Source organism: Pantherophis guttatus, chromosome 8 (genome assembly GCF_059756535.1).
Source record: "Pantherophis guttatus breed Tessera chromosome 8, ASM5975653v1, whole genome shotgun sequence".
In the NCBI taxonomy this organism is placed as follows: Eukaryota; Metazoa; Chordata; class Lepidosauria; order Squamata; family Colubridae; genus Pantherophis; species Pantherophis guttatus.
In genome coordinates this window covers 1,076,085-1,102,503 of record NC_142070.1, presented here as the reverse complement: position 1 = coordinate 1,102,503, position 26,419 = coordinate 1,076,085, and the positions used below count along the sequence as shown (strand labels likewise).

Sequence of the window (26,419 nt, the reverse complement as noted above, 5' to 3'; positions counted from 1 at the left end):
GGAGCGGGGGGGGGTCGAGCGTACGTGTGCCAACACCCATAATTCAATGTGCCCCACCCCCCCGTGCATGCACGCACTCCCCCCCCGCACTCCCCCCACTTTTGGCATGTGATGGCACGGTGGGCCCAATAGGCCTGATTTTTGCCCTCCCCAGGCTCCAGAGGCTTTCTAGGAGCCTGGGGAGGGCGAAAATGGCCTTCCCCACCTCCCCGGAGGCCAGAAACTGCCCGTTTCCCGATTTCCGGTGGGCCCAAAAGGCCCAAAAATCAGCTGGCTGGTGTATGCATGCATGCTGGAGCTGAGCTAGGGCAATGCTCGCGTGCCCACAGATATGGCTCCATGTGCCACCTGTGGCACGCATGCCATAGGTTCGCCAACACGGCCCTATAACATTTCTAACAAATGACTGTCCAACCTCTTCTTCAAAACCTCAACTTCTGGTGGCAAGCTGTTCCCCTGGTTAATTGTCCTCACTGTTAGGAATTTTCTCCTTAATTTCAGCTTCCTTTTCTCCTTGTTTGGTTCCCATCCGTTGCTTCTGGCCCTGCCTTCAGGTGCTTTGGAGAAGAGGTTGACCCCCTCTTCTTTGGGGCAGCCCCTCAACCTGCTCTCATGACACCCCTAGTCCTTCTTCTCATTAAACTAGCCCTGCCCAGTTCCTGCAACCGTTCTTCATATGTCTTAGCCTCCAGTCCCCTAATCCTCTTGGTTGCTCTTCTCTGCACTCTTCTCAGAGTCTCCACAGCCTTTTGATATCATGGTGGTCAGCATAAGGCGTCTTTCTTTCCTTTTGATTCTGCTTTGTAATGTGTCCTACCCCGAAGGCCAGTGCAGACCAGGAGCTGAGCAATGAAACTGTGAAAGGATCACCGGTGGCCGTTTCATGGACAAGTTGATGGAGGGAATTTTTGTGTGTTTTGTCACTGCTTTCCTCCAATTAGGCTGGCAATGCCTAATGGTGTCTCTGCCCTTTTGGGGCTCTGAACTGGGCAAACGAACTGAGTAACTGAAGCAAAGTCCCAAGGGAATTCGAGCTAAGGTTCCATCACGGCAGTGATGGATTTGTTTTCGTTAATCAGAATATCAGAACGAGAGAGTAACAGATCAGCAGAATATCAGAACAACCGAACAACAGAATAGCAAAACAGCAGAATAACACAAAATCAGAATAACAGAATAACATAACAGAATAGCATAATAACAGAATTTCAGAATGACAGAACAACAGAATAGCAGAGTAACAGAATGACAGAAGAATAGAATTGAAGGGACCTTGGAGATCTTCTAGTCTTTCCTGCTCAAACAGGAGATCCGATACCTTAAAATCAAATCCTAAATCAGTTTGATCCGAAATATTTCCCCCCCGCACCTGAATTTCCCCTCTGGCCTTTTTAGTCCCTGACGTTTGTCACCATCTTCCTGGCCATGCTTAGAAATTTAATCCCACGATAAATAAGGTCGTCTCCTTTGGTGTGGCTTTGCTTTGAGGGCAGTTTGTCAGCCGCCCTGGGAAGCCTGAGAGTAAACACCGTGAACCTCCTTCTCCACAGACACAGGGGGAGAAGAAGAGAGCGAGGACCAGCTGGGCACCGAAGAGGAAGCCGAGCCTCCCGCGAGACCCTCCGCTCCCGATCAGCCTTCCTTGCCCAAAAGGCCCCCGTCTCACGTTCTTCCCGCAAGCAAGAGAAGGAAAAGCGCTTCCCGGAAGCTGCTCTCCAACAAACCCCAGGATTTCCAGGTGACCAACTTTGGGCAACGTTCGTGAAGGTCTTGGGAGGTTCTGCCATCCATGCAGGTGTTGGTGGTGGCTTCTGCCCTTGATCTAAAGACGGTCTCTGCCCTCTTTCAGAAGGCAAAGGGGCTTCAAGCGGTGGGTCTGGATTAGAGTCTCACTGTTTCTGGAGAACATCTGCCGATACTTCAAGCTCCAGTGATCCAGCACAGCTGGATGCCCTGCAGACATTGCTAGATGCTTTGTGTTGGAGGGTGAAAAGGAGAGGAACCCATCCACATGTCCAACCAGTGTCTTCTTCTGCCAGCTAGGTGAAGGTCTAGGATTCCTTCTCAGTGGTTCTTTCATCCAGACAAACAATCAGGGAGAAAACAATACTCTAATCAAGGAACTACCAAGGAGGACACCACACCCTGATCAACACTGGCAGGGCAACTTTCTGCAAATAAACGGGGAGCAAACCCCACACTCCTTTGTCCTGATGATATTCCCCAGTTGGGTGATGAAATGTCTGCAAGAAAACAACCAGGTTTAGGGAGCACCAGGGACGCTACACTGGGGTTGATCACTAGCAAGGACCTTCTAATTAAGGGTTGGGGTTAAGGTAGTTCCTAATCAAGGAACTACTAAGAACACCCCCACCAATGCAAACAAGGCAAACCACTGGTGTATAAACAGAGAGCAAACCCCACTTCCCTCTAGCCCTGATGATGTTGCCTAGTTGGCTAATGAAATGTCTGCAAGCTCAGAGAACAGTAAAAAACCCACAATCCCCCCCTCTTCCTCCTCCTCCTCTCTTCAAACCCCACTCCTTTCTAGCACTGATGATATTCCCTAGTTGGGTGATGAAATGTCTGCAAGAAAACAACCAGGTTTAGAGAGCACCAGGGACCCCACAATCTTTCTCCTCCCCCTCCTCCCCCTCCCCACCTTCATATCCCCCTCCTTTCTAGCACTGATGATGTTCTCCAGTTCGGTCATGAGATGCCTTCAAGAAAATCACCAAGCTCAGAGAGCACCAAGGACCCCACAGTCCAACCCCGAGCTACAGATATTTCCTACTGCTTGGATCAAATAAGTGTGCTAAACACTGTAGATTTTGGTTAGAGAAAGAGGCAAACCCAAGGGCAGAACGCAAGGATCTCCAAGGCCTCTGGTTCCATTCTTGGTGGCCCTTCTAAGCCTTGGGACCTCCTCCCTTCCCCTTCTGCTTTGAGGTGAGGGCCCCGTTTGTCTGCCCTTGAGACCTTGATGGCCTCTTCTCTTCCTTCTCCTGTCCCTCCCCTTTCTAGATCCGGGTGCGGGTCATTGAAGGGAGGCAGCTCTCTGGGGTCAACCTCAAGTCTGTGGTGAAGGTGACGGCGGTGGGGCAGACCAAGAGAACCCGGATCCGGAAAGGAAACGGCCCCTTTTTTGATGAGGTGAGAAAAGAGTTAGGACTTAGAGTAACTTTATTGTCACTTTGAATGTACACTAATCGGCATACATTAAAATGAAATTACGTTGCGTACAGCTCTCCAAGGGTCTTTGCCTCTAATATAAACATAAACATGACAGGATAAACAAACAAACACAAAATTATGCATGTACCCACATATGTTATATGACACGAAGAAACAACACAGTCTAATTTGGATGCATGCATGTACATGGCGAGAGAAACGAATCCTGTGAGTTTACCAGACGGAGGGCCTAGGGAACAAAGCAGTTGCAAACCCATTCCGAGGTTAATTAGGAATAACAGAATAACAGAGCTGGAAGGGATCTTAGAGGTCTTCTAGTCCAACCCCCTGCAGAGGCAGGAGACCCTAGACCATTTCAGACAAATCATATCACCCCTGGTCCTTCTCTTCATTAAACCAGACATGCCCAGTTCCTGCAACCGTTCTTTATATATTTTAGCCTCCAGTCCTCTAACCGTCTTTGTGGCTCTTCTCTGCACTCTTTCCAGAGTCTCCACATCTTTTTTTACATTGTGGCGACCAAAACTGGATGCAGGATTCCAAGCGTGGCCTTCCCAAGGCCTTATAAAGTGGTATTAACACTTCTTGATTCTCTCCCTCTGTTGATGCAGCCTAGAACTGTGTTGGCTTTATTGGCAGCTGCTGCACACGGCTGGCTCCTATCTAAATGGTTGCCCACTAGGACTCCAAGATTCCCTCTCACAGTTACTGTTTTTGAGCCAGGTTTCACCTAATCTGTACCTGTAGCTTTGGTTCTTTTTCCTTGCCTAAGTGTACAACCTTCGTTTTCTCTCCATGGCATCTCATCTTGTTAGATAGGGCCACGGTTAAGCCACGGAGCATCATGAGGATGCAACCAGTGGGCCTGAATGTGTTGGAAAACTCCATGAAGGAGTTTCACCCTGGTTGTGAGAATTGCTCCAACTCGTCCTGTGACTTTTTAAAACTTGGGTGACTTTGGGGGGGGGGGAGCAGAGGATCCCCTGCCTGTGTGACTCTTCCTTTGGGGTGGGCTTCCTGGCAGGAAAGCATTTGTGGTGCAGCTGAACTTCCCTCCACTCTCTGTCTCCTGCAGACCTTTTTCTTCAACGTCTTTGAATCCGCTGTGGAGCTTTTCGACCAGCCCATATTCCTCACGGTAAGTGGGTTGGGGGTCCTTTCCCTTGGCCTACACGGAGAACGTATCATGGAGCCTAGGATGGTGTCTTCCTCTTAGATGCATGGCTCGCATGTGACCCACACGATGGGAGGCCATGGCAGCTTTCTTTAACCGGGGGAGGCACATTCCCCATTTGTGAGAATTCACTCCCCCACCCCCAGTTTCGTTTCCCATTTTTTAAAAAAAATTTTTGATTTATATGCCGCCCTTCTCCGAAGACTCAGGGCGGCTTACAATGTGCTCAGCAATAGCCTTCATCCTTTTGTATATTTATACAAAGTCAGCTTATTGCCCCCACAAACTGGGTCCTCATTCCACCTACCTTAGAAAGGATGGAAGGCTGAGTCAACCTTGAGCCTGGCGAGATTCGAACCTGCAGTAATTGCAGGCAGCTGGTCTTAATAACCAGCTTAATAACATTTGTTTATTAGTTTTACAATCAAGGCGGTGAATAGAGCCAACACTTCCCTCTTTCTGTTTTCCCCACAACAGCACCCTGTGAGGTGGGTTGGGCTGAGACAGAGGGAAGTCACCCAGCTATCTTTCATGGCAAAGGCAGGACTAGAACTCACCATCTCCTGGTCACTGGCCCAAAGTCACCTAGCTGGCTTTCAGGCCTAAGACAGAACTAGAACTCACTGTCTCCTCATCATAGGCTCAAAGTCACCCAGCCAGTTTTCATGGCAAAGGCGGGATTAAAACTCACCGTCTCCTGGTGATTAGTCCAAAGTCACCCATTTGGCTTTCATAGCAAAGATGGGACTAGAACTCGCCGTCTCCTGTTCATCGGGCCAAAGTCATCCGTTTGGCTTTCATGACTAAGATGGTGCTAGATCTCATCGTTTCCCATTTTCCTTTTGCAAGGAAATCAGCCAGCTCCCTTTGAGTACCTCCAGATCCTCTGACTTCTTTTGCAAACTCACCAACCCTTGTGAGATGCCTCCAATGTTGCCCTGCAGTCTTGGGAAATTTCTGCCCAAGTTGGCTGGAAGTTCACGAGAGCTTGTAGGAGGACACCAAAAGCTTGCCACATGTTGGTGCGGACAAGGAGCATTGCTCTAAGCCAGGGGTCTCCAACCTCGGCAACTTTAAGCTTGGAGGACTTCAACACTCAGAATTCCCCAGCCAGCTTTGTGGACTTCAACTCCCAGAATTCCCCAGCGCTGGCTGGGGAATTCTGGGAGTTGAAGTCCTCCAGGCTTAAAGTTGCCAAGGTTGGAGACCCCTGCTCTAGGCCCAAATGCTAAGCTCACCTCTGGGGAGACCCTCGAGGGGCAGCAGATCAGCTGGCATCTTAGGACACGTTGTTTCAGTGGAAGCTCATTTTTTGTGTCCCCTCCAGGTTGTTGACTCTCGTTCTCTCCGGACGGACTCTGTCATTGGAGAATTCCGGGTAAGTCATTTCCTCCCTAATCAGTTCTTTTGTTTCTCCAAATAATTACGGAGAAAACTTTCTTGGACAGGCCTCCAGGAGTCGTGCACAATTGTCACCCTCTCTCTTTCCTGTGTCTTGTGCCGCACTGTCACAAAGACAAAGCAAGTAATGGCCACCCTCATCTGCAGAAACATGACAGAATATAGAATAATGGAGTTGGAAGGGACCTTGGAGGTCTTCTAGTCTAGTGGTCACCAACTGGTGGTCCGCGAGGGTCTCCTCCTTCAGGGTATTTTTGTGTGGGTCGGAGGGGGGCAGAAATTCTGACTTGGGGTCTGTTTCAGCTTCCTGGTGCTGGGCTTTGGGCGAAGGCTGGAGGGAAACGCCCTAAGGAGCTCGGGTGGGCAGGCGAGGAGTGGCTGGGAGGGGAGGGGCGAGTAGAGGCCATCGAGGTGCCCCTGAATGTGAGTGACATTGAGTGTCAGCACTTCAAGCTGCATTTACTCTAGTGTTGACATAAGAAGGAGAAGCGGAGGCGTCTGGAAAGGGACGTTTGACTTTTCACCTACTTATTTTCCCTGGAGATAATATCCCCTAGGAGATGGGATGGGAGGGGGGAAATTCCTTTGAGCTGGAGCGGTAGATTAGGGGTAGAATGACTTGGAAGATGGCCAATGAGTGCAGGGGAATGGGGAACGGAAAGGGAGGGTTTTGGGTCCAGAAGTCAGTGTTGGCTTCGATGAGTCGGAGGTAGAATGTCGTGCTTAATAAATGGGATTTTTTCTTCAAAGACTTTGTTTGAAATGCAATTTATTTGAGACAACCTCGAAACCTGGGGGGGTCTGGCTATGTGTCCTCGGTGCGGGGGTGAGGGCAGAGGGGTCTTCTGGGGAGCGGTGAGGTCCAGCCTGAGGGTCCTTGTGTTTATGTCTTCCAGGTGGACGTTGGAACAATTTATGCTGAACCCAGTGAGTGGAACTGAGGAAGGCTCATCCTGGGTGGAAATGAATGGGTTGCATTAGCAAGGAACAGACAAATACGGCGGAATGTCCTTATTACAGTTTACGATAAGATAAAATGATACCAATAGAAAGGAAAAAATGGAGAAAAGAAGTGTAGAAAGAAGAATAAAAGAAAGGGACAAAATTCTGGGGTTTTTTTTCCAGAGCAGTGAAATACAAAGAAAGTTCCTTCAGCAAAATGTCAGTTGGGGGCTGCATTGGTTGCTAGTTCAAGGGGGGGTCGTGACCTCCAAACAGTGGTGGGTTTCTAACCCGGACGTCATCACGGGCGCTCTGCGCATGCACAGAAGAGCTGTGCGTGAGGGTAGCAAATGTAAGTGGAACCCACGACTGCCTCCAAACGATTCTTGAGCAGTGTTTCTCAACCTTGGTAGCTTGAAGATGGGTGGACTTCAACTCCCAGAATCCCCCAGCCAGCAGCGCTGGCTGGGGGATTCTGGGAGTTGAAGTCCACCCATCTTCAAGCTTCCAAGGTTGAGAAACACTGATTTAGAGGCAGTCCTCGACTTACGATAGTTTATTTAGTGGCCATTCAAAGTGACAACAGCACTGAAAAAAGAGACTTACGACCTTTTTCACACTTGCGACCATTGCAGCATCCCCCATGGTCGCGGGATCAAAATTCTGGAGCTCGGCAACCAACTCATATTTATGACGGTCGCAGTGTCCCGGGGTCACGTGATTTCCCCTTTTGCGACCTCCTGATGAGCAACGTCCATGGGGAAGCCGGATTCACTTAACAACCGTGGTTCCTAACTTAACAACTTCAGTGTTTCACTTAACAACTGGTGCAAGAAAGGTTGTAAAATGGGGCAAAACTCACTTATCCACTGTCTCACTTAGCAACAGAGGTTTTGGGCTCAGTGGTGGTTGTAAGTGGAGGACTACCTGTATTTATATATATTTTACTTCATTTATTTAGTTAGTTACATTTACAAATAACTCAAGGTGGCGAACATACATACCGCTCCTTCCTCCTCTTCTTTTCCCCGCAACAACAACCCTGCGAGGTCACTAAACAAATAGTTGTAAGTCCAGGAGTCCTTTTAAACTCTTATTATATGGACCAGGGGTCTCCAACCTCGGCCACTTTAAGACTTGTGGACTTCGATTCCCAGAATTCCTCGGCCAGAGGAATTCTGGGAGTTGAAGCCTTAAAGTGGCCAAGGTTGGAGACCCCTGAATATGGACGATGCTAGATTCGCTGACCCAGAGCTCTAGGGGTAGTGTTCATTGCCAAATAAATGCCCCTCGATTCTGGAAAGGAAAAAGGAGCACGAATTGTTAATGTCAACCATTCCTTCATTTTACCAGACCGTTTTATCCGATGAGGTGGGTGAATCGTGGGGTATAAATGTGATTTAGGTCTCCTCCTCCTCTGCCCCCAGGGCACTGCTTCCTCCGGAAATGGCTGCTGCTGTCGGATCCAGAGGATTTCTCGGCCGGCGCCAGAGGCTACCTGAAAGTCAGCTTATATGTCCTCGGCCCTGGGGATGAAGCCCCCGTGAGTATTTCCATGAAAGGGGGTCAGACTTGGAAAAAGGGGATCCCCCCCCAAGCGGCCTCTCCTCCTTGGTGGAGGGGCCTTCAGGTAGGTGGTCTCCTGTCTCCCGGTGAGGTCCGCGGTGCAACAGAGGGGAGGGGGCATTCCGACCGGATGCCCCCTTCTTCATGGGGAAAGTTGGCTGACTTCAAGGAGTTGCCTCTTTGGAAGGCCACAGAAAGGTCCCCTGAGGGCAAGCGAGACACTCCAAATTCAAGGACAATCATAGAGTTCATCTCATACTGATCGCCCCTGGATCTGGCAGGCACAGACATGTTACACTGATAATGTTATCTAGTTCGGTAATGAAATGTCTGCAAGGAAACAACCAAGTTCAGAGAGCGCCAGGGACCCCATGGTCCTCCTCCTCTTCCTCCTCTCCCTTCCTCTTCCTCTTGCTCACCCTCCTACGCTTCCCCTCCTACCACTTCACTTTCACTTCCACTCCACAAATCCCACTCCCTTCTACCACTGATGATGTTACCTAGTTGGGTCATGAAATGTCTGCAAGAAAACAGCCAAGCTCAGAGAGCATCAAGGACCCCACAGTCTCCTCCTCCTCCTCCTCCTCCTCTTCCACCTCCCAAACCCCACTCCCTCCTACCTTTGATGATGTTACCTAGTTGGGTAATGAAACCCGTTGGGGCTGCAAGAAAACAACCCAGATCAGGCTTCTTCAAAGTTCAACCTGACCTACAAAACATTCTCTTCTTTTGAAATGGGTAATATCTGGGTTATATAACCCACCCTGAGAAAACTTGGCATTCATTGAACACATTGTAAAAATGATTAAATTCGTTTTCAACATTTAAGAGCCCTGGTGACACAGTGGTTAGATTGCAGCATTGCAGGCAAACTCTGCCCACTGCGGGCAGTTCGATCCTGACCGGCTCAAAGCCTTCCCTCCTTCCGAGGTGGGTAAAATGAGGACCCAGATTGTTGGGGGGCAAGAGGCTGACTCTTTAAACCGCTTAGACAGGGGCTGGAGAGCATTATGGGGTGTTGCATCAGCCTACAATGCTAATATAATTCTATTTGAAATACATGCAAACGAAAAAGAGAAGAACATGATGCTAAGATGCCAAAGATGGCTTTGCAGTCTTCCCTCCCGTATCACCTGGGCTAGTAAAAAGGTCTCCTTGGGTGGAATTATCAGGGCCGGGAAGGAGGGAACCAAGCGGAGAAGGAATTCCAGGAGGGCCCCAGGTGTGCCTGAGAAGATGGAAAGGCGCCTGCAGAGAGTCGGGGGGGTCCTTTAGGTGCCCCAGTCAGTGCCAAGGCAGGCGGGCGCTTCATTCGTCCTCCCACCCTCTCCACAGATGGAGAGGAAGGAAGCTGCCGAGGAGAAAGAGGACATCGAGGGCAACGTCTTCAAGCCGCCTGGCGTGGGTCTCCGTGGAGCCCACTTCTCCCTCAAGGTCTATCGAGCAGAAGACCTGCCCCAGAGTGAGTGGTGGGCTGGAGGGTGGCGAGGGGAGGAGATGCTTTGTGGACTGGAATAATGGAAGTAAAACTCTGAAGGCCCCTTCCCCTCGGTTGTGGATGATGGGGTATCTTATTCAACATCTCGGAAGGCATCTGGTTCTGGATGGCTGTTGGGTCTGCTTTGTAAGAACAAGGACAAATTGAACAGAATTCGGTCCTTTTTCAAAGCGCGATTCGGACACTTTTCACGAATAAAGGCCAACCTCCATGGTCCCAGGATAATGTTGCAGGATCCAATCTGGGTTGGTCTCCGAGACTGGAGGTTTGGTCTTCCGGGCTTGTCAACCTGGAATTAAGGAGAAACTTCCTAACAGTGAGGACAATTAACCAGTGGAACAGCTTGCCACCAGAAGTTGTGGGCGCTCCATCACTGGAGGCTTTCAAGAAATGTCTAGACAGTCATTTACCTGAACTAGTATGGGTTCTGCTTCTTGAGCAGGGGGCTGGACTAGAAGACCTCCGAGGTCCCTCCCAGCTCCATCCTATTCTATTCTGCTAGAGAGAGAGAGAGAGAGGTTCCCTGAAGATGGGCTCCAGCATGAGTCTTGCATTGATGTGACAAGCTCGGAAGACAAAACCTCCAGTCCCGGTGACTGACCCAGATTGGATCAGATGGTTTTCTTTAACAAGATTTATTGACGCGAGAGGCTTAAGGTACAGGATCTCCCAGGAGGTGAACTAAGTTTCCAGTTAGAGGCAATGTATCTCAAGAGGTCTCCATGAGCCTCTTTCCCGTAGCCCCCTGGTGCCCCTGGAGGTACGTGGTTCTCCTCACTGAGGACGGGCAGCTTTCCATCTGCTTCTTTACCCAACAGATGCTTGAATCTTTATATGGCAGAAAGCTTCTCAGGTGGCTCTGGGGAAAATGGATTGGACAGATTCCTCTGCTCTGTCCAAATTGTTCTGAGCTGTTCTTCTCACTTCTAAGCTATTAGTCGTCCTAGGCCAATGTGGGGCACCTGCAAATGGGATAAAGATTCCTGTAGGGGTCACCTCCTCATTCAAGGGATAATAGAAATGTTGATCAGGGAAGGATCCAGAACTCAACCCCCTGATTCCTCCTTTGATATTCCTGGTTCCTTAAGACGATGATGAAGAATACTCTATTCTATTTTCTGTCCTGTCCTGTCTGGTTCTCCTCTCCTCTCCTCTCCTCTCCTCTCCTCCACTCTATTTTCTATTCTGTCCTGTCCTGTCCTATTTATGACATATATACAAGTGGTTCTCAACTTACAACACTTCATTTAGTGACCGTTCAAAGTTACAATGGCACTGCAAAAAAGGGACTTATGACTGTTTTTTGCACTTAAGACCGTTGCAGGATCCCCAGGGTCACATGATCAAAATTCCGATGCTTGGCAACTGGCATGGATTTACGACGGTTGCAGGGTCCTGGGGTCATGTGATCTCCATTTGCAACCTTCTGAAAAGTAAAGCCATATTCATTTAACAACCATGTTACCAACTTAACAACAGCAGAGATTCACTTAACAAGTATGGCTGGAAAGATTGTAGAATGGGGCAAAACTCACTTAACAAATGTTTTGCTTAGCAACAGAAATTTTAGACTCAATTCTGGTTGTAAATTGAGGATTACCTCTTCCTTCCTCCCACCCTCCCTCTCTCCCTCTACTTCCTTCCTTCCTTCCTTCCCTCCCCCTTCCCTCTCTCCCTCTCTCCCTGTCCTTCCTTCCTTCCTTCCTTCCTTCCTTCCTTCCTTCCTTCCTTCCTTCCTTCCTTCCTTCCTTCCTTCCTTCCTTCCTTCCTTCCTTCCTTCCTTCCTTCCCTCCCTCCCTCCCTCCCTCCCTTCCTTCCTTCCTTCCGATCCCCACCTTCCGGCCCCATTCACCAGCCTCTGCTCCCAGGTCCCTTCTAACCTCATGATTTTATCATTACAGTGGACGATGCGGTGATGGACAGCGTCAAGCAGATCTTTGGCTTTGAAAGCAACAAGAAGAACCTGGTGGATCCCTTTGTGGAAGTTACCTTTGCAGGGAAAACGGTACGTTGTCTACACCCCCCCACCCCTCTCCCCCCAGTGTCATTAACAGCAGCAGCCAAAAAAGCTAAGACGATCCTTGGCAACAGAGGCAGAGAACCAAAATCATGTGAAGTCTTAGTACCACTGTATAAAGCCTTGGGAAGCCCACACCCGGAATATTCTGCATCCAGTTTTGGTCACAAAAAAGAGGTTGAGATTTTGGGAAAAGTGCAAAGAAGAGCAACTAAGAGGATTAAAGGCCTGGAGACTAAAACATACGAAGAACGGTGGCAGGATTTGCGCTTGGCTAGTCTAGAAAAAAAAAGGGAGGGGGGACGATGGCATGATAGCAGTCTTCCAGTATTTGAGGGGCTGCCCCAAAAAAGAAGGGGGTCAAATTATTCTCCAAAGCCCTTGAAGGCAGGAGAAGACTCAACGGACGGAAACTAATCAAGGAGAGAAGCAACCTGGAATTGAAGAGAAATTTCCTCACAGTGAGAACAATTAATCAGTGGAACTCCTTGCCACCAGAAGTTGTGAATGCTCCAACACTGGAGGTTTTTAAGAAGAGGTTGACAACCATTTGTCTGAAGTGGTCTAGGCCAGGTCTCCTGGTTGAGCAGGGGGTTGGACTAGAAGACCTCCAAGGTCCCTTCCAGCTCTATTCTGATTAACCTGGGAAGGATTATGAGGGAAAGTCTTCTTCCTATTTCCTTTCCTAAAATCCTTGGGAGCTTCGTGGCCCTTTGGAAGCTCTGCCTAAAACCGGAGCTGTTTCCCATAAGGGATCTCTCTATGGCGTAGAAAGAGGGAATGAAATTCAAAGATAAATTAATAAGTGCGGGCATAAAGGCAGTCCTCGACTTACAATTGTTCATTTAAATATGATGTTTTTCACACCTGCAACGGTTGCAGCATCCCTCATAGTCACGTGATCAAAATTCAGACGCTTGGCAGCTGACTCATATTTATGACGGCTGTTGTGTCCCAAGGTCACGTGATCCCCTTTTGCGACCTTCTGACACACAAACTCAACAGGGAAGCCAGATTCACTTAACAACAGTGTCACTGACTTAGCAACCACGGAGATTCGCTTAACAACTGTGGCCAAATTGGCCGTAAAACAGGGGCCAAACTCACTTAACAACGGTCTTGCTTAGCTACAGAAACATTGGGTTCAATTGTGGTCATAACTTGAGGGCTGCCTGTTGTCTTGTTTCCCAGTTGAGCCGGATTTCTGCCTAGGGGTGGGTAGTGGGACCCCCAAGAGGAGCGGAGAGGGGGCTCTTACTCATGGGTGTCTTTCCTTCCTCTGAGTAGCTCTGTAGCAAGATTGTGGAGAAGAATGCCAATCCGCAGTGGAACCAGATCATCACGCTGCCTGCCATGGTGAGACCCCAGAGGCCCCCCCCCGTCTTTTCAGCATCCTCTCTTTCCCCGAAGCCTCTCCCTGACCCGGCCCCTTCTGCTCTTCCCTGCAGTTTCCCTCCATGTGTGAAAGGATGAGGATCCGCGTCATGGACTGGTGAGTAAAGAGTGAGGAGCCAGGGATCGGATTCCGCCTGGGTCCCTCACTTATAACTCGATCCCCCCGTTTGCAAGGTTTGGGACAGGAAAAGTGGCCAGGCATCCTTGTTTCTAGCTGGGGGCTGCAGTTCAGTCCTACCCTTTTTGTAAGCCCCCAAAAACCATGGGGATTCTGCGCAGTTTGAGTAAACTCCATTTCCTTCTAGCACTGAGGATGTTACCTACTTGGGTCATGAAATGTCTACAAGAAAACATACAAGCTCAGAGAGCACCAAGGACCCCCACAGTCTTTTTCTTCTTCCCCTTCTCCCTCTTCTCCTTTCTCCTCCTCCTCCTTCTCCTCTTCTTCCTAGTCCTCCTCTTCCTCCTCCTCCTCCTCCTCCTCCTCCTTCTTCTTTTTCTCCTCGTTCTCCTTCTCTTTCTCTTCCCCTCTTCCTCCTCCTCTTCCTCTTCCTTCTCCTCCTCTTCCTCTGCTCTTCTTCCTCCTCCTCCTCTTCCTCTTTCTCTTCTTCTTCCTCCTTCTCCTCCTCTTCCTCCACCTCCTCCTCCATCTTCTACTCATGTTCCTCCCCCTTTTTCTCCTCCTCCTCGGGTTCAGATTTTCCTCGCTACAAGAGTCCCAGAGCTACCAGGGCTGCAGGTTCTCCCATTGTGCTGAGAGCTTTGATCCTAGTGGGAAGGTATCGTGGCTAGCAGGGAACTGGGTCAACATTTTATTTTGCAGGGACCGGGTCACCCATAATGACATCATCGGCACCAGCTACCTCTGCATGTCCAAAATCTCTGCTCCGGGAGGAGAACTGGAAGGTGAGCAGGTTCAGAGCGCCCTGATTCCCCCGGCTGCCTTGGCACTTAGCTGGCAAGGTGGCAGATGGGAGCTTCTGTTGCCCGAGCGAGCCAACCTCAGGTTCCCCGGAGGCCAGAGGGAGTGGCTGATGGGCTCTCTAGTCCAGGGCTGGTGAGCCATCTGTGGAGACCACGGCAGGACCAAGGCAAGGCTCTTCCTGTGCTGTCCACAGCACTGAGTTGCGACCTCTGCGATTTGAGTTTTCCTGGGCCAGGTTCTTCCCAAGCAGTTGGACTGGGAAGAGGGCAGAGAAGAGCCACAAAGATGATTAGGGAACTGGAAGCTAAAACATACAAAGAACAGTTGCAGGAATGGGGTATGTCTAATCTAGTGAAAAGAAGGACTGGGGTGATATGAGAGCAGCCTTCCAATATTTGGGAGGCTGCCACAAGGAAGAGAGGTGCAACCTATTCTCCAAAGCGTCTGAAGGCAAGACAAGAAGCAACAGATGGAAACTAATCAAGGAGAGAAACAACCTAGAAATAAGGAGAAATTTATTCAGAATTAGAACAGTTAATGAGTGAAATGGCTTTCCTTCAGAAGCTGTGGGGGCTCCCTCACTGGAGACTTGTAGAAGAGATTGGACAGCCATTTGTCCAGAATAGTAGAGGGCTGTCCTGCTTGAGCAGGGGGTTGGACTAGAAGACCTCCACGGTCCCTTCCAGCTCTGTCATTTTATTAAAAAGCCACCTCTTCATTTTTACCCATCTCTCAGATGGTCTCAGATGCCCTCTTCTTTAGCAGAAGCTGTGATGTACACCACCCAAAAGGACTTCACTTTTTCACTTTCCCCCCCTCTTTCTTTGTGCTTCAGATGAGTTTCCCGCCACTACGAAACTCCTCAAAGCAACAGACAGTATGTCCTTAGCATGACTCTCTCTCCCCCCACCCCAACTCCTGAGTGTATTTCTGAAACGAATCATATATTTCTGAAAATCATTTTGGAATCCAAATTGCAACCCTTGAATGCACGATGCACGTGACGTCAGTCGGGGAAGGCATGTGACTCCCTTGGGGTGATGATCATCATCAACCTTGCTTTGATCTGTAATCCCAGTTTAAATCCTCACTCGATGTGATTGTGCATGGCTAACTCTGCGAAAGAGGGAGATTTGGGGTTGATCTTTCTGGAGGGGCTGGGTGTCCTTTTCTCCTGCCATCTCTCCTGCACAATGTCAGCTTTGGAAGCCGTATGAGGCTGGAAGCTTCCATGCTGCCACCTTCTCCTGTGTGGGAAAGTGGGGAGGGGGGATTTAGTAGAGGGGTTGCCTGTAGACATAATAGCATTCTTCCTGTTGGTCAAGCTCAGGGCGACCTTGCAACTGGAGAAGGAGTGGTCGGAGTGAGGTCTCGAGATGGGACGGTTGGTGATTGGAGCATGTGATCGACTGAGGACTGAGGGGAAGGTTTTGGGGGTTTTGATTTACTGAGGGAAAACCAGGATCTCTCAGATTCGGGTTTTCCCAGATGTGCCAGTTTACCTATTCTAGTAAATGGAACTTTGAAAAATGCTTGCTTCAGAGTCTTTCCTTGGAGTTGGGGTTTTTCTGGAACGCTGACACACAATGTGTCTCGGCTTTGATGACTTGAAGATGGGTGGACTTCAACTCCCAGAATTCCCCAGTCCAACATTGTAGTTCTCTCTTGCTTCTTCAGCGTTTCTCCACCTTGGCAGGTAGAGAAGATGGGTGGACTTCAACTCCCAGAATTCCCCAGCTAGCTTTGCTGGAAGTTGAAGTCCACCTGCCTTCCACTTGCCAAGGTGGAGAAGCACTTATGGAACAGGATGGACCTTTGTGCAAATATAGCATGAGAAAAATACTCAATCTGGGAAGTTGGCTGCAAATTTATCTGGTTTTGGTGAAGGGATCTCCAAACCATGAGTGTAGTCATTGAGCTTCTCTACTGGTGGCCTTCTGAGGGTGGATACCTTGCTTTGATTGCTAGAAATCCAGAAGGCAGGGATCACGGTATGGATGTGACCTCATAACTGAGTAAAAATGGCCAGCATGTCCCTTCTCACCTGGGTTTAATGTCATGAGTTGAAAAAAAAATACAAGGATTTCTTCTCAATTCAAAAGATTCAGAAACCTCCTGCTTCTGTTTGGGTAGAAGAAGATTTGGGTGGACTCTAAAATAGGTTATTTCAGGTAGACAATGGTCTCCGTAGTTCCACCTTCATGGGTTTCTTTCCACAGTTGATGATGGTCTTGGCTTCCTGCCCACCTTTGGCCCCTGTTACATCAACCTCTACGGCAGTCCGAGGGAGTTCACCGGCTTCCCTGACCCTTATGAAGAGCTCAACAGTGGCAAGGTGAGAGAACTCTTCTTAGTAGCTGGCGTGCAACCCTGGAGAAGCAGTTGGGTTCACTCAGTTGGCCAAGTTGGAAGCGAGAGCTGGCTTGTGTGAAGGGCGGGGGGACCTTCTCATGGGCTCATTCTTATATCCCAAGGGAGAAGGCGTGGCCTATCGTGGCCGACTGCTGGTGGAACTGGAGACCAAGCTGGTGGATCACGTTGAGCAGAAGTTGGGGGACATCCCTGCTGATGACATCCTGAGAGTGGAGGTAAAGCTTTCATGCCGTAGACCTCCTGTGGAGATGCCATGGCCATTAACGTCTTCATCTTCTTTTCAGTGAAAGGGGGGTGTATTCTTAAGTGATCATCTAGGGCTGGGGTCTCCAAACGTGACCACTTTAAGACTTGTGGACTTCAACTCCCAGAATTCCTAGGCTAGCAAAGCTAGTCCACAAGTCTTAAAGTGGTCACGTTTGGAGACCCCTTCTGTAAAAGATGACGAGGCTGAGGCTGGTGGAGTCAAACACATCATCAGTTTAGAGTCTCTACGCCCCCATAGGAGACCTAAGTCCAGGCTGCCTTGAAGCCTGTTGACTCTTCTCTGCTTGAACGTTAGTAGATCAGATTCTTGTGTCCAGGAAGAGGGACATAAACTCGTAGTGCTTTTGATGTCTGTCCTGGTTCCTGACTTCTTGCACCTGCCACTACCCCCCCCCCCACTGGACTTCTGGAAGAGCCCTGACAGGGACCAGCTACACTGGGGGTGGCTGATGGGGCAGAGAGAAGACCCTCCCCCCCAAGCTGCCAATCTTTGGTTTTTAAATTTTAACATTTTTATTCTCATTTTAATGGTGGGGTTTTTTTAAAGCACTTTTAAACTTTGTGTTACAGCTAGTCCTCGACTTATGACCACAATTGAGCCCAAAACTCCCTGTTGCTGAGCGAGACCGTTGTTAAGTGAATTTTGCCTCGTTTTGCAACTTTTCTTGACAACAGTTGTTATGAGAATCACGGCGGTGGTTTAGTTAGTCAGACGGTTGTTAAGTGAATCAGGTTTCCCCATCGACTTTGTTCGTCAGGAGGTCGCAAAAGGGGGAGCCTCACGTGACCCTGGGACACTGCAACCGTCATAAATATGAGTCAGTTGCCAAGTGTCCAAATTTGGATCCCCTGACCCCAGGGATGCTGGAACGGTCGTAAGTGTGAAACACGGCCCTAAGTCTCTTTCTTTCCAGTGCTGTTGTAACTTTGAGTGGTCACTGAGCAAACTGTTGTAAGTTGAAGGCTACCCAGTAGTACAAATCCCAGTAGTGGCTCTTAGTCCAGACTGGAGTATGTAGGGTGGGCTTCTCCAAGAATGACCCCCCTTCTCTTGTCTTTTTCAGAAATACCTCCGTCGGCGGAAATACAACCTTTTTGCCGCCTTCTACTCGGCCACCATGCTGCAGGGCGTGGGTGACGCCATCCAGTTTGAGGTCAGCATCGGCAACTACGGAAACAAATTCGACAACACCTGCCTGCCGCTGGCGTCCACCACGCAGTTCAGCCGGGCGATCTTTGATGGTAAGGAAGGAGGTGGGAGCCACAGGCAGGTGGACCACGGAGAGCAGAACCGGAGATCGAATTCGGGTGGGTCACCAGAGATTTATTCTGGAACGGGAGATCTTTGATCTTGTGACTTCTGGATGGGATGGCGTGCTTATCGTGATCCTTCCTTCTCAGCTGGGCCTTCTTCAAGGAAGAGAAGATCTGAAAATTACAAAACTCTTGATCCATCCTGAGGGTGTTCATGGATTGGTAGGAGGGTGGGCTTGGAAAGTGTCTGGAGCAACATCTAATCTGATATTTCTCCACCTTGGTGACTTGAAGATGGGCGGACTTCAACTCCCAGAGTTCCCCAGCCGGCTTTGAGGTCCACCTATCTTCAAGATGCCAAGGTGGAGAAACATTGGTCTAATGAAAGTGGTCATGCCATGGTGACAGGCTTCACTGACTCAATTCTGTATATATTTGCATTTTTATATATAATATTTTATATATTTTATTATATCTCTATCTTTATCTCTACCTCTAATCTCTACCTCTACCTCTAGCTCTCTAACCATCTATCTATCTATCTATCTATCTATCTATCTATCTATCTATCTATCTATCTATCTATCTATCATCTATCCATCCATCCATTATCCATCCATCCATCATCTATCTGTCTGTCTGTCTATCTATCTATCTATCCATTCATCCATCCATCCATCCATCCATCTATTATCCATCTATCCATCACCTACCTGTCTGTCTGTCTGTCTGTCTATCTATCTATCTATCTATCTATCTATCTATCTATCTATCTATCCATCTATTATCCATCCATCACCTGTCTGTCTGTCTGTCTGTCTGTCTGTCTGTCTGTCTGTCTGTCTGTCTGTCTGTCTGTCTGTCTATCTATCTATCTATCTATCTATCTATCTATCTATCTTATCTATCATTTATCCATTCATCCATCCATCTATTATCCATCCGTCCATCATCTATCTATCTATCATCTATCCATCCATCCATCCATCCATCTATTATCTATCTATCTATCTATCTATCTATCTATCTATCTATCTATCTATCTATCTATCATCTATCTATCATCTATCTATCCTATCTATCTATCTATCTATCTATCTATCTATCTATCTATCTATCTATCTATCTATCTAAATATTATATATATATAAAATGCAAAGCCTTCCATAAGAACTTGCTGCTTCTTGGGTGGTGTCAGGCATGAAGGATGAGGATCACACATACGATCCAGTTAAGTTGATTCATTGCTCAAGCTTGCACCCAAGAATCTAGTCAACTGATGTACAATATGAAATTGGCACCAGAGAAGGGCCCGTGGAATTCAACAGGGCTTGGACTTAGATGGTTTGTGGGAATGTAAGGATTCTAGGCTGATGACTTGCTTAACTCCACCCCCAGCTCCCTCAGCTCTTCTCCTACAGGCGGAGAGCCACTCAGGCGAGGTGGCTGGTATAGAAATGTAATCAATAAATAAATGGAGGCCTCTCTGCCTTTCCCATCTGCAGGCTGTCAGTATTACTACCTTCCCTGGGGCAACGTGAAACCAGTGGTGGTCCTCTCCTCCTACTGGGAGGACAGCAGCCACAGGATGGATGCCCAGAATCTTCTTGCCAGGGCTGCAGACCGGCTGGTGAGTGCTTGGGGCCGAGAAGGCTAGTATTGGAGGCCCCCAGTTAGTGTCCAGAAGAGATTCTGCTTTTCTCTGGGGTCTCGGTCAGTTAGTAGAACGAGCCGATCCTGTCTTGTAAGCGGTGCTCTTAAAAAACCAGGCGGAACATGGATCACACCAGCACGGCCTCCATCTCGCCTTTCTGACCACAGTCGGCAGGAGAGTGCTGAGTTGGCAGCATCTGAAGTCGCACGTGGGCATTAATTGAGTTAAACTCGTGTCGAATGGGACTGGGTCTCGAAAGGAGAATCTTTGTGGCTCAGGATTGAAATGAGGGGTCCCTCGTGCTCTCTGAGCTGGATGGTTTCCTTGCAGACGTTTTGTGACCCAACTAGGGAACATCATCAGTGCTAGAAGGGAGGGGGGTTTTGCAGAGAGGAGGAGGAGGAGATAAGATAACTTTCTGTGGGACTCTGGCACACATTAAAAATGAAATTCTGTTGGGGGGAAGGAGGAGGAGGAGGAGGAGGATTGTGGGGTTCTTGGTGCTCTCTGACCTTGATTGTTGTCTTGTAAACATTTCACGACCCAATTAGGGAACATAATCAGTGCTAACGTCTGCCAGAAAGTGACCAAGCTCAGGAAGCACCAAGGACCCTTCCAAGGGGCTGCCCAGGATGGTCAGAGAGAGGTCTGGGGGCTCCTGATGGCTGCAGCACAAGAGGCTGGGTGGTGCCCTGTGTGCGTATGTGTCCTTCAGCTGCCCCATGGGCCAGCCAGAGGGCTGCCAGGCCACCTCCCTCAGCGGCCTGTGGCATTTCTGCTCTCTGCCCAATGCAGGCTGCCAACTTGGAGCTGGTCCACCTGGCCCACAAAGCCCAGCGTTCTGCCAGCACCTTGGACACCCTGGTGGCTCAGATGCTGGATGAGCTCATGATGGACTGCAGGTAGGTGTGCAGTGGTGTGTGTGTGAGTGTGTGTGTGTGTGGCCAGGCCACGAGCCCCTGGGAGGCTCCATGACAAGCTTGTTTGTTTACCTTGGAGGGGGTCCCGGGGCTGAGGAATGCCGTCCATTGGTGGGCACGGGCTCCTCTGGAGGCCCCGAGTTGAAAAGGTGATGCTGGAGCCAGGTCATAAATTCCCCCTCTGGCCTGAATGGGCTCTTTGTGTGGCTGTGGGCTGAGCTGGCCTGGCACAGCCTTCACTCGAGGAGGGGGTCTCCCATCCACAGGCATGGGGAGGGGGTGGAGAACAGCCCCCCTCCTCCTCTCGAAGCTCCTGGTTTGGACCCCTTCAGGTTCAAAGCCTCTGTGAAGTCATGCTCCAGATGCCTCCTTCTTTCTTTCTTTCTTTCTTTCTTTCTTTCTTTCTTTCTTTCTTTCTTTCTTTCTTTCTTTCTTTCTTTCTTTCTTTCTTTCTTTCTTTTTCTTCCTTCCTTCCTTCCTTCCTTCCTTCCTTCCTTCCTTCCTTCCTTCCTTCCTTCCTTCCTTCCTTCTTCCCTTCCCTTCCCTTCCCTGTCCTTTCCTTTCCTTTCCTTTCCTTTCCTTCCCTGTCCTTTCCTTTCCTTTCCTTTCCTTTCCTTTCCTTTCCTTTCCTTTCCTTTCCTTTCCTTTCCTTTCCTTTCCTTTCCTTTCCTTTCCTTTCCTTTCCTTTCCTTTCAAATTTTCATGCTGCCCGTCTTGCTGACAAGGCTGTTTATGACTATTATGAAAAAAGAGATGCCAAACATTAAAACATTACACAAACCAGAATTAAGTAAATCTTGTAATGTTCCTGGAGTGTCCTCTTTCTAAACAGGGTCACCCAAAGTTTAGAAATGGTGTGTTTTAGAATGTGGAATAACTGAACAACAGAACAACAGAATAACATAATCAATAGCCGAGTCGGAAGGGACCTTGGAGGTCTTCTAGTCCAACCCCCTGCTCTAGACCATGTCAGACAAAGGGCTGTCCAATCTCTTCTTCAAATTGCAGAGACCCCCATCCCAAAAGGCATTTGGCTCCCTGGGCCAAGGGGGCTGGATGGACTGATGGGGCGGGAAAGAAGAGACCTCTACCCCCCACCCCAAAAATATTACCTTCCCCTTTGAAGGGCTGGGAACAGGCAAGGAATCCCTAAGAGATTTGTCCTCTTCAAATTAAGGCAAGTGAGGAAAACCCCCCAGAGAAGATCACCCATTTCAGTCCTACAATGTTTGCAATTTTTCCTCCCTCCCTCCCTTCCCTGCTTTGCTCTGGATTTCCCGGAATGCTGCAGCAGGATTAAAAAAAAAAAGGGGGGGGGAAGTCTTCAGAAGTCCAGGATGATTTTTTAAAAGGGCTCCATAGACACATCCACAAAGTTTTCTTGGCAACTTCCTGGAAGCAGTTTCCCACAGATGGTTTTTAACCAGGCAAATTTAGTCCTGGGTCTGAGACCAGGACTGCCTTAAATATTAATTACGAACTGTCCCTGCTTAGCATCATCCAGTTTAAGACAGGGGGACTTCAACTCCCAGAATTCCCCAGCCAGCTTTGCTAGGGAATTCTGGGAGTTGAAGTCCCCTATCATAAAGTCTCCAAAGTTGACAAGCACTGACCTAGTCAATCAAAATTCACTTGAACTCAGCTTGTCATCTGCTCATCACATCAGTTCACCCTTTTCGTATGCATCAAGGGAACCAGCTGTTTTTTCCCAGGGTAATTTTTCAATTTCCCAGCCGTGACATTTCCTGGTGGTCCCCCATCCGATCCCATCCCTCTGCCCTGTTTGCGCCTCCATGCCCAGACCCCAACCGATCCATGCGTGAAATCACAGCCACATTGTTTTTAAGGAAACACTGTTCCCAAGCAAGGCCATATTCCTGTCCTCCCCGTGATTGAAATCCAAAACAAGAGGCGCGTGTGAAAAAAATGGGCGAGGATGGAAACCTTGTTTCCCCCCAAATAGAGAAACGACAGCGAATTCCAGGAATGAAAGGGAAGGCGGAAGATGGTTGCTCAGCTCGCTCCAACATTAAAACTTCCTCGGGGATTTCTCTAATTGAGTTGGTGGAAAGACAAATAAACAGGACGGGTTTCCACAACAGCCGAAAATAACCCAACAGAAAAAAAATGTTATTTTGTGCTCATGTGGAAGGACAAAATGTTTGTTTTTCTTTCAAAGAGATGATTGTCCAGAGGATTAGAAGCCTCCTCTGTCTGGTCAACCCAAGACCCCAACGCTCCTCCTCCCAGCCCAAGGACTTCTGGGCTCTGTGAATAGTGTAATGTCCCGGTCAATTGCTTACATAATTGTATAACATATAACCACAACAACATTAATAGAAATAGTAATAATAACAACATAATAATAAATAGTTAAATAGAGATGATGATGATGATGTTGTTATCCATTCAGTCGTGTCCGATTCTTGGCGATTCTCTGGGCCAGGTGGTCTCACCACCTCTTCCCATCTTCTTTGAGTTGTTCTAAGCTCTGGCTGGGGTCAGCTTTGAAGGCATCCGGCCACCGTGTCCTTCGGTTTTAAGTAGGGAAAAAGTGATAATTGGGCTATTGGATTAGGATGAGACTAACACGGGCTTCCTTGGCTACCTCCTTCCACAGCCAGCCCCTGGCTGATGTCACTCAGAAGCCCAACAGCACCCACTTGGACCAATATCTCTATCGTTTCCGCACCACCAACCTCGATCAGATGGTCCAGGCGGCCTTGAAGATGAAGCACGAAGACTCTGACCTACAGATGGTTTTGGATCAGGCAGAAGATTGGCTCTCTCGCTTAAGATCCATGGTGGAGGAGGTAGGTAGAGTTCTCGGCATGCAAAGAGGAACGGAGCTCTTCTGTCTCCTCTAAGCCATTGAGCCATTTCTTACGTCTAGCGCAGTGATGGTGAAACTTTTCAGCATCGAGTGTCGAAAAGGGAGCGCGCGCATCTCGGCTACAACCCATAAAAAGAGCTGCCAGGGCGCATGTGCGCACCTGAAAATGAACTTCCGGTTTCAGCCAGCTACTCTTCCGGATTTCTGGCGTGCACGCACATCCGATGATCAGCTGGCTGGCACACATGTTTGTACAGGAAAATGGAAGACCAGCTCTTCTAGTTTCCAGCACTGCCACATGCAAAAAGGCTATCTGATTGTCACGCACGCATGTGTGCCAGAAACCCAGAAGAGGAACAGGTGACACCGTGCGTGCCAGGCGACGTGGTTCCATGTGCCACCTGGTGCACACGTGCCATAGGTTCGCCATCACAGGTCTAGGGAAAGGGGTGTTAACACCATCATCTTCTTTTAACGACCCCATGATCCCTTGCGGTGTGGAGTTTGGGCAACCGAATGGAGCTAGCAGAGTGTTTACTGGCCGGATGCCCTTCCTGTCGCCAATGCGGAGGTGTTTTTCAGCAGATACATTCTCACTGTGCCCAGTAAGAGAAATATCTGCCTCTACCTAGGATCGAACTCACAGCCTCCTGATTGTGAGGCGAGAGCTCCACCACTAGGCCACCGCACCACTCCGAAAGGGGTGCTAACATGATAAGTGTAAAAAAAAAGGGGGGGTTAGACAACACGATCTCTATTTGCTAAAGCATGCAAAGCAGGCGTGTCCAACTTTTTGGCTTGCCTGGGCCTCCTGGAGTAAAGAGGACTTGTCTTGGGCCGCATGTAAAATATAAAATAGTTAATGTATTGCATATGTTACCCACAAGGTGTGAAAAGCTGGCACGGTATAGAATGCCTAGGAAATCTACAGGATGTGTGACGTTTTTAGGGAAACTATGAAATCTCTGTTATTTTAATGCGCAATCATATACAGTACTTTCCCTTGGCATTGCGCATAATACCTAGGCATTATGCAGAATGACAAGAATTATTTAGGCAAAGTGTAAACACAGACTCATGAAAAGGGTCAGGGTTAGCCTAACCCTAACCTTTCACTGAAAAGATGTAGATGAAAACAAAAGAAGAAATGCAAAACAAAGTACAGGACTTCCTTACTTAAAACAAACAAGAGAAAAAAAGATCAATATTGACCTACATGTTGCAACAAGGAAGAAGTCAAAGCTGCCATCGTACAATTGAGCTTTGCTTTTGCTAGCTGACAGTCCTCTTCCCCACTCCCCACTTGGCGGCGGGAGGAACTGGACAGGCAAAGTTTAACCGGGAGATTTTGGCGCGCAAACTTCAGTTCTGGCTTTGCTATATTCTAATCCACTTGGTATACCTTTCACTACAAATGGAGTCGAGGGTTTTCCTTGACTAAAGGACCAAGTCGCGGCAGGTCTGGCATTAGGTTAGAGTAGCATTTTAGCAGGTTTATTTCGTATTTTGCCACACACACACACACACACACACACACACACTGTATGTATGTTTGTATGTTGAGGGTGAAGGTTTGTTCTCTGAGCTTGTGGGTTGGATTCCAAACGTTTTCTTACCAGGCAAGGTAACATCTTCAGTGGAGTTTAGGGGACTCCATTGAAAATGTTACCTAGCCTGGTAACAAAACATTTGGAAACCAACCCACAAGCTCGGAGAACAAACCTTCACCCTCATCCTACACCCGAACTACAGGTATTTGCCACTATTGCACTGTATGGATGTACAGATAGTGCTAAAAGCTCACAATCTCATGGCATCACATTACTAGGAGCCTGAGTGGCGTAGGAGGCTAATGCCTCCTACTAAGGCAGCATTTAACATCCAGCTGCCTGCAATTACTGCGAGTTCAATTCTCACCAGGCTCAAGGTTGACTCAGCCTTCCATCCTTTCTCAGGTAGGTGAAATGAGGACCCAGTTTGTGGGGGCAATAAGCTGACTTTGTATAAAATATACAAAAGTATGAAGGCTACTGCTTAACGCATTGTAAGCCGCCCTGAGTCTCCGGAGAAGGGCGGCATATAAAAATAAATTAAAATAAATAAAATAAAAAATAAAATAGTTGTCCAGGGCCAGATGCAGCCTGTGGGGCCGCATGTTGGGACACGCCTGTTGTAAATTCATCTGTTGAATTCCGTTGATTCATTACAGCCCCCACACAGCTCAAGAGCTTTGTCAACCCTCTCTCTGCCCTCTGAAGTGTCAGCCACCCTCCCAGCTGTGGGTCACCTGCAACTTGAGGAGTGGTCCTTCAACCTCCCCATCCAAGTCATGGATAAGACCAGCACAAGAGCCAGGAGAGCCCCTGTGGCCCTCCGCTCCATCCTCCCTTCCAAACCGTGGTGGAGAACATTTGGTAGCACTCCTCGTGTGTTGCCATGCAGCCAGCTCAGAGTCCAACCAAAAGGGGCATCCTCTAACCCAACTTTTACCATTTTATGAAGGAGACCCTTTTGGCTAATTCTGCGAAGGCCTTTAGTGAGGGCCATCTCTCCTCTCCCCTTCGGTCTCCTCAGCTCACAGGTAGGATTCCTCTGGCGGAAGAGGACCTCTGCCTAAAGTCCGTTAACCCTTCCCTTGCCAGCCCCAGAACAGCCTCCCGGATGTCGTGATCTGGATGTTGCAAGGCGACCGGCGGGTGGCTTACACTCGGCTGCCCGCCCGAGAGGTCCTCTTCTCCCGCAACGGAGCCAGCTGCTGTGGCAAAAACTGTGGAAGGCTCCAGACCATATTCTTAAAAGTACGTTTACTCAGGGCCGGGTGGGATTTGGGCTTTCTAACGGGGGCGGGGAGGATACATGGGATGAAAAGGTCAGAAGTACTTTCAAGTCAAGCAACATCTCTTCTCTGGGGAGCTGCGGTCTGCAAACTGTTCTGGGCAAACGGGGGCAATCTGAAGGCAGAATGAATGGAGTCACGTGGCAGATCTTGCCTTGTTTGATATTCC

The 26,419-nt window shown here is 48.8% G+C and overlaps 1 protein-coding gene across 10 annotated transcripts in view; it reads left to right on the top strand.

The window, feature by feature from the left end:
* The window catches only part of DYSF (dysferlin), a 124,840-nt gene that overhangs the window by 26,799 nt on the left and 71,622 nt on the right, over window positions 1–26,419 (top strand). For 5 of the 10 annotated variants that reach the window (XM_087874421.1, XM_087874426.1, XM_060682320.2 and 2 more), the window contains exons 6-24: window positions 1,551–1,738; window positions 3,025–3,153; window positions 4,271–4,333; window positions 5,697–5,747; window positions 6,667–6,697; window positions 8,140–8,255; window positions 9,614–9,740; window positions 11,678–11,781; window positions 13,081–13,149; window positions 13,242–13,285; window positions 14,012–14,094; window positions 14,949–14,990; window positions 16,333–16,448; window positions 16,588–16,701; window positions 17,818–17,995; window positions 19,513–19,637; window positions 20,457–20,563; window positions 23,202–23,394; window positions 26,057–26,212. In XM_087874421.1, the coding sequence (XP_087730547.1) occupies window positions 1,551–1,738; window positions 3,025–3,153; window positions 4,271–4,333; window positions 5,697–5,747; window positions 6,667–6,697; window positions 8,140–8,255; window positions 9,614–9,740; window positions 11,678–11,781; window positions 13,081–13,149; window positions 13,242–13,285; window positions 14,012–14,094; window positions 14,949–14,990; window positions 16,333–16,448; window positions 16,588–16,701; window positions 17,818–17,995; window positions 19,513–19,637; window positions 20,457–20,563; window positions 23,202–23,394; window positions 26,057–26,212 (2,036 nt within the window). The remainder of the gene's footprint in view (window positions 1–1,550; window positions 1,739–3,024; window positions 3,154–4,270; window positions 4,334–5,696; window positions 5,748–6,666; window positions 6,698–8,139; window positions 8,256–9,613; window positions 9,741–11,677; window positions 11,782–13,080; window positions 13,150–13,241; window positions 13,286–14,011; window positions 14,095–14,948; window positions 14,991–16,332; window positions 16,449–16,587; window positions 16,702–17,817; window positions 17,996–19,512; window positions 19,638–20,456; window positions 20,564–23,201; window positions 23,395–26,056; window positions 26,213–26,419) is intronic. The other 5 variants (XM_087874428.1, XM_087874423.1, XM_087874425.1 and 2 more) reach the window with 1 other exon arrangement.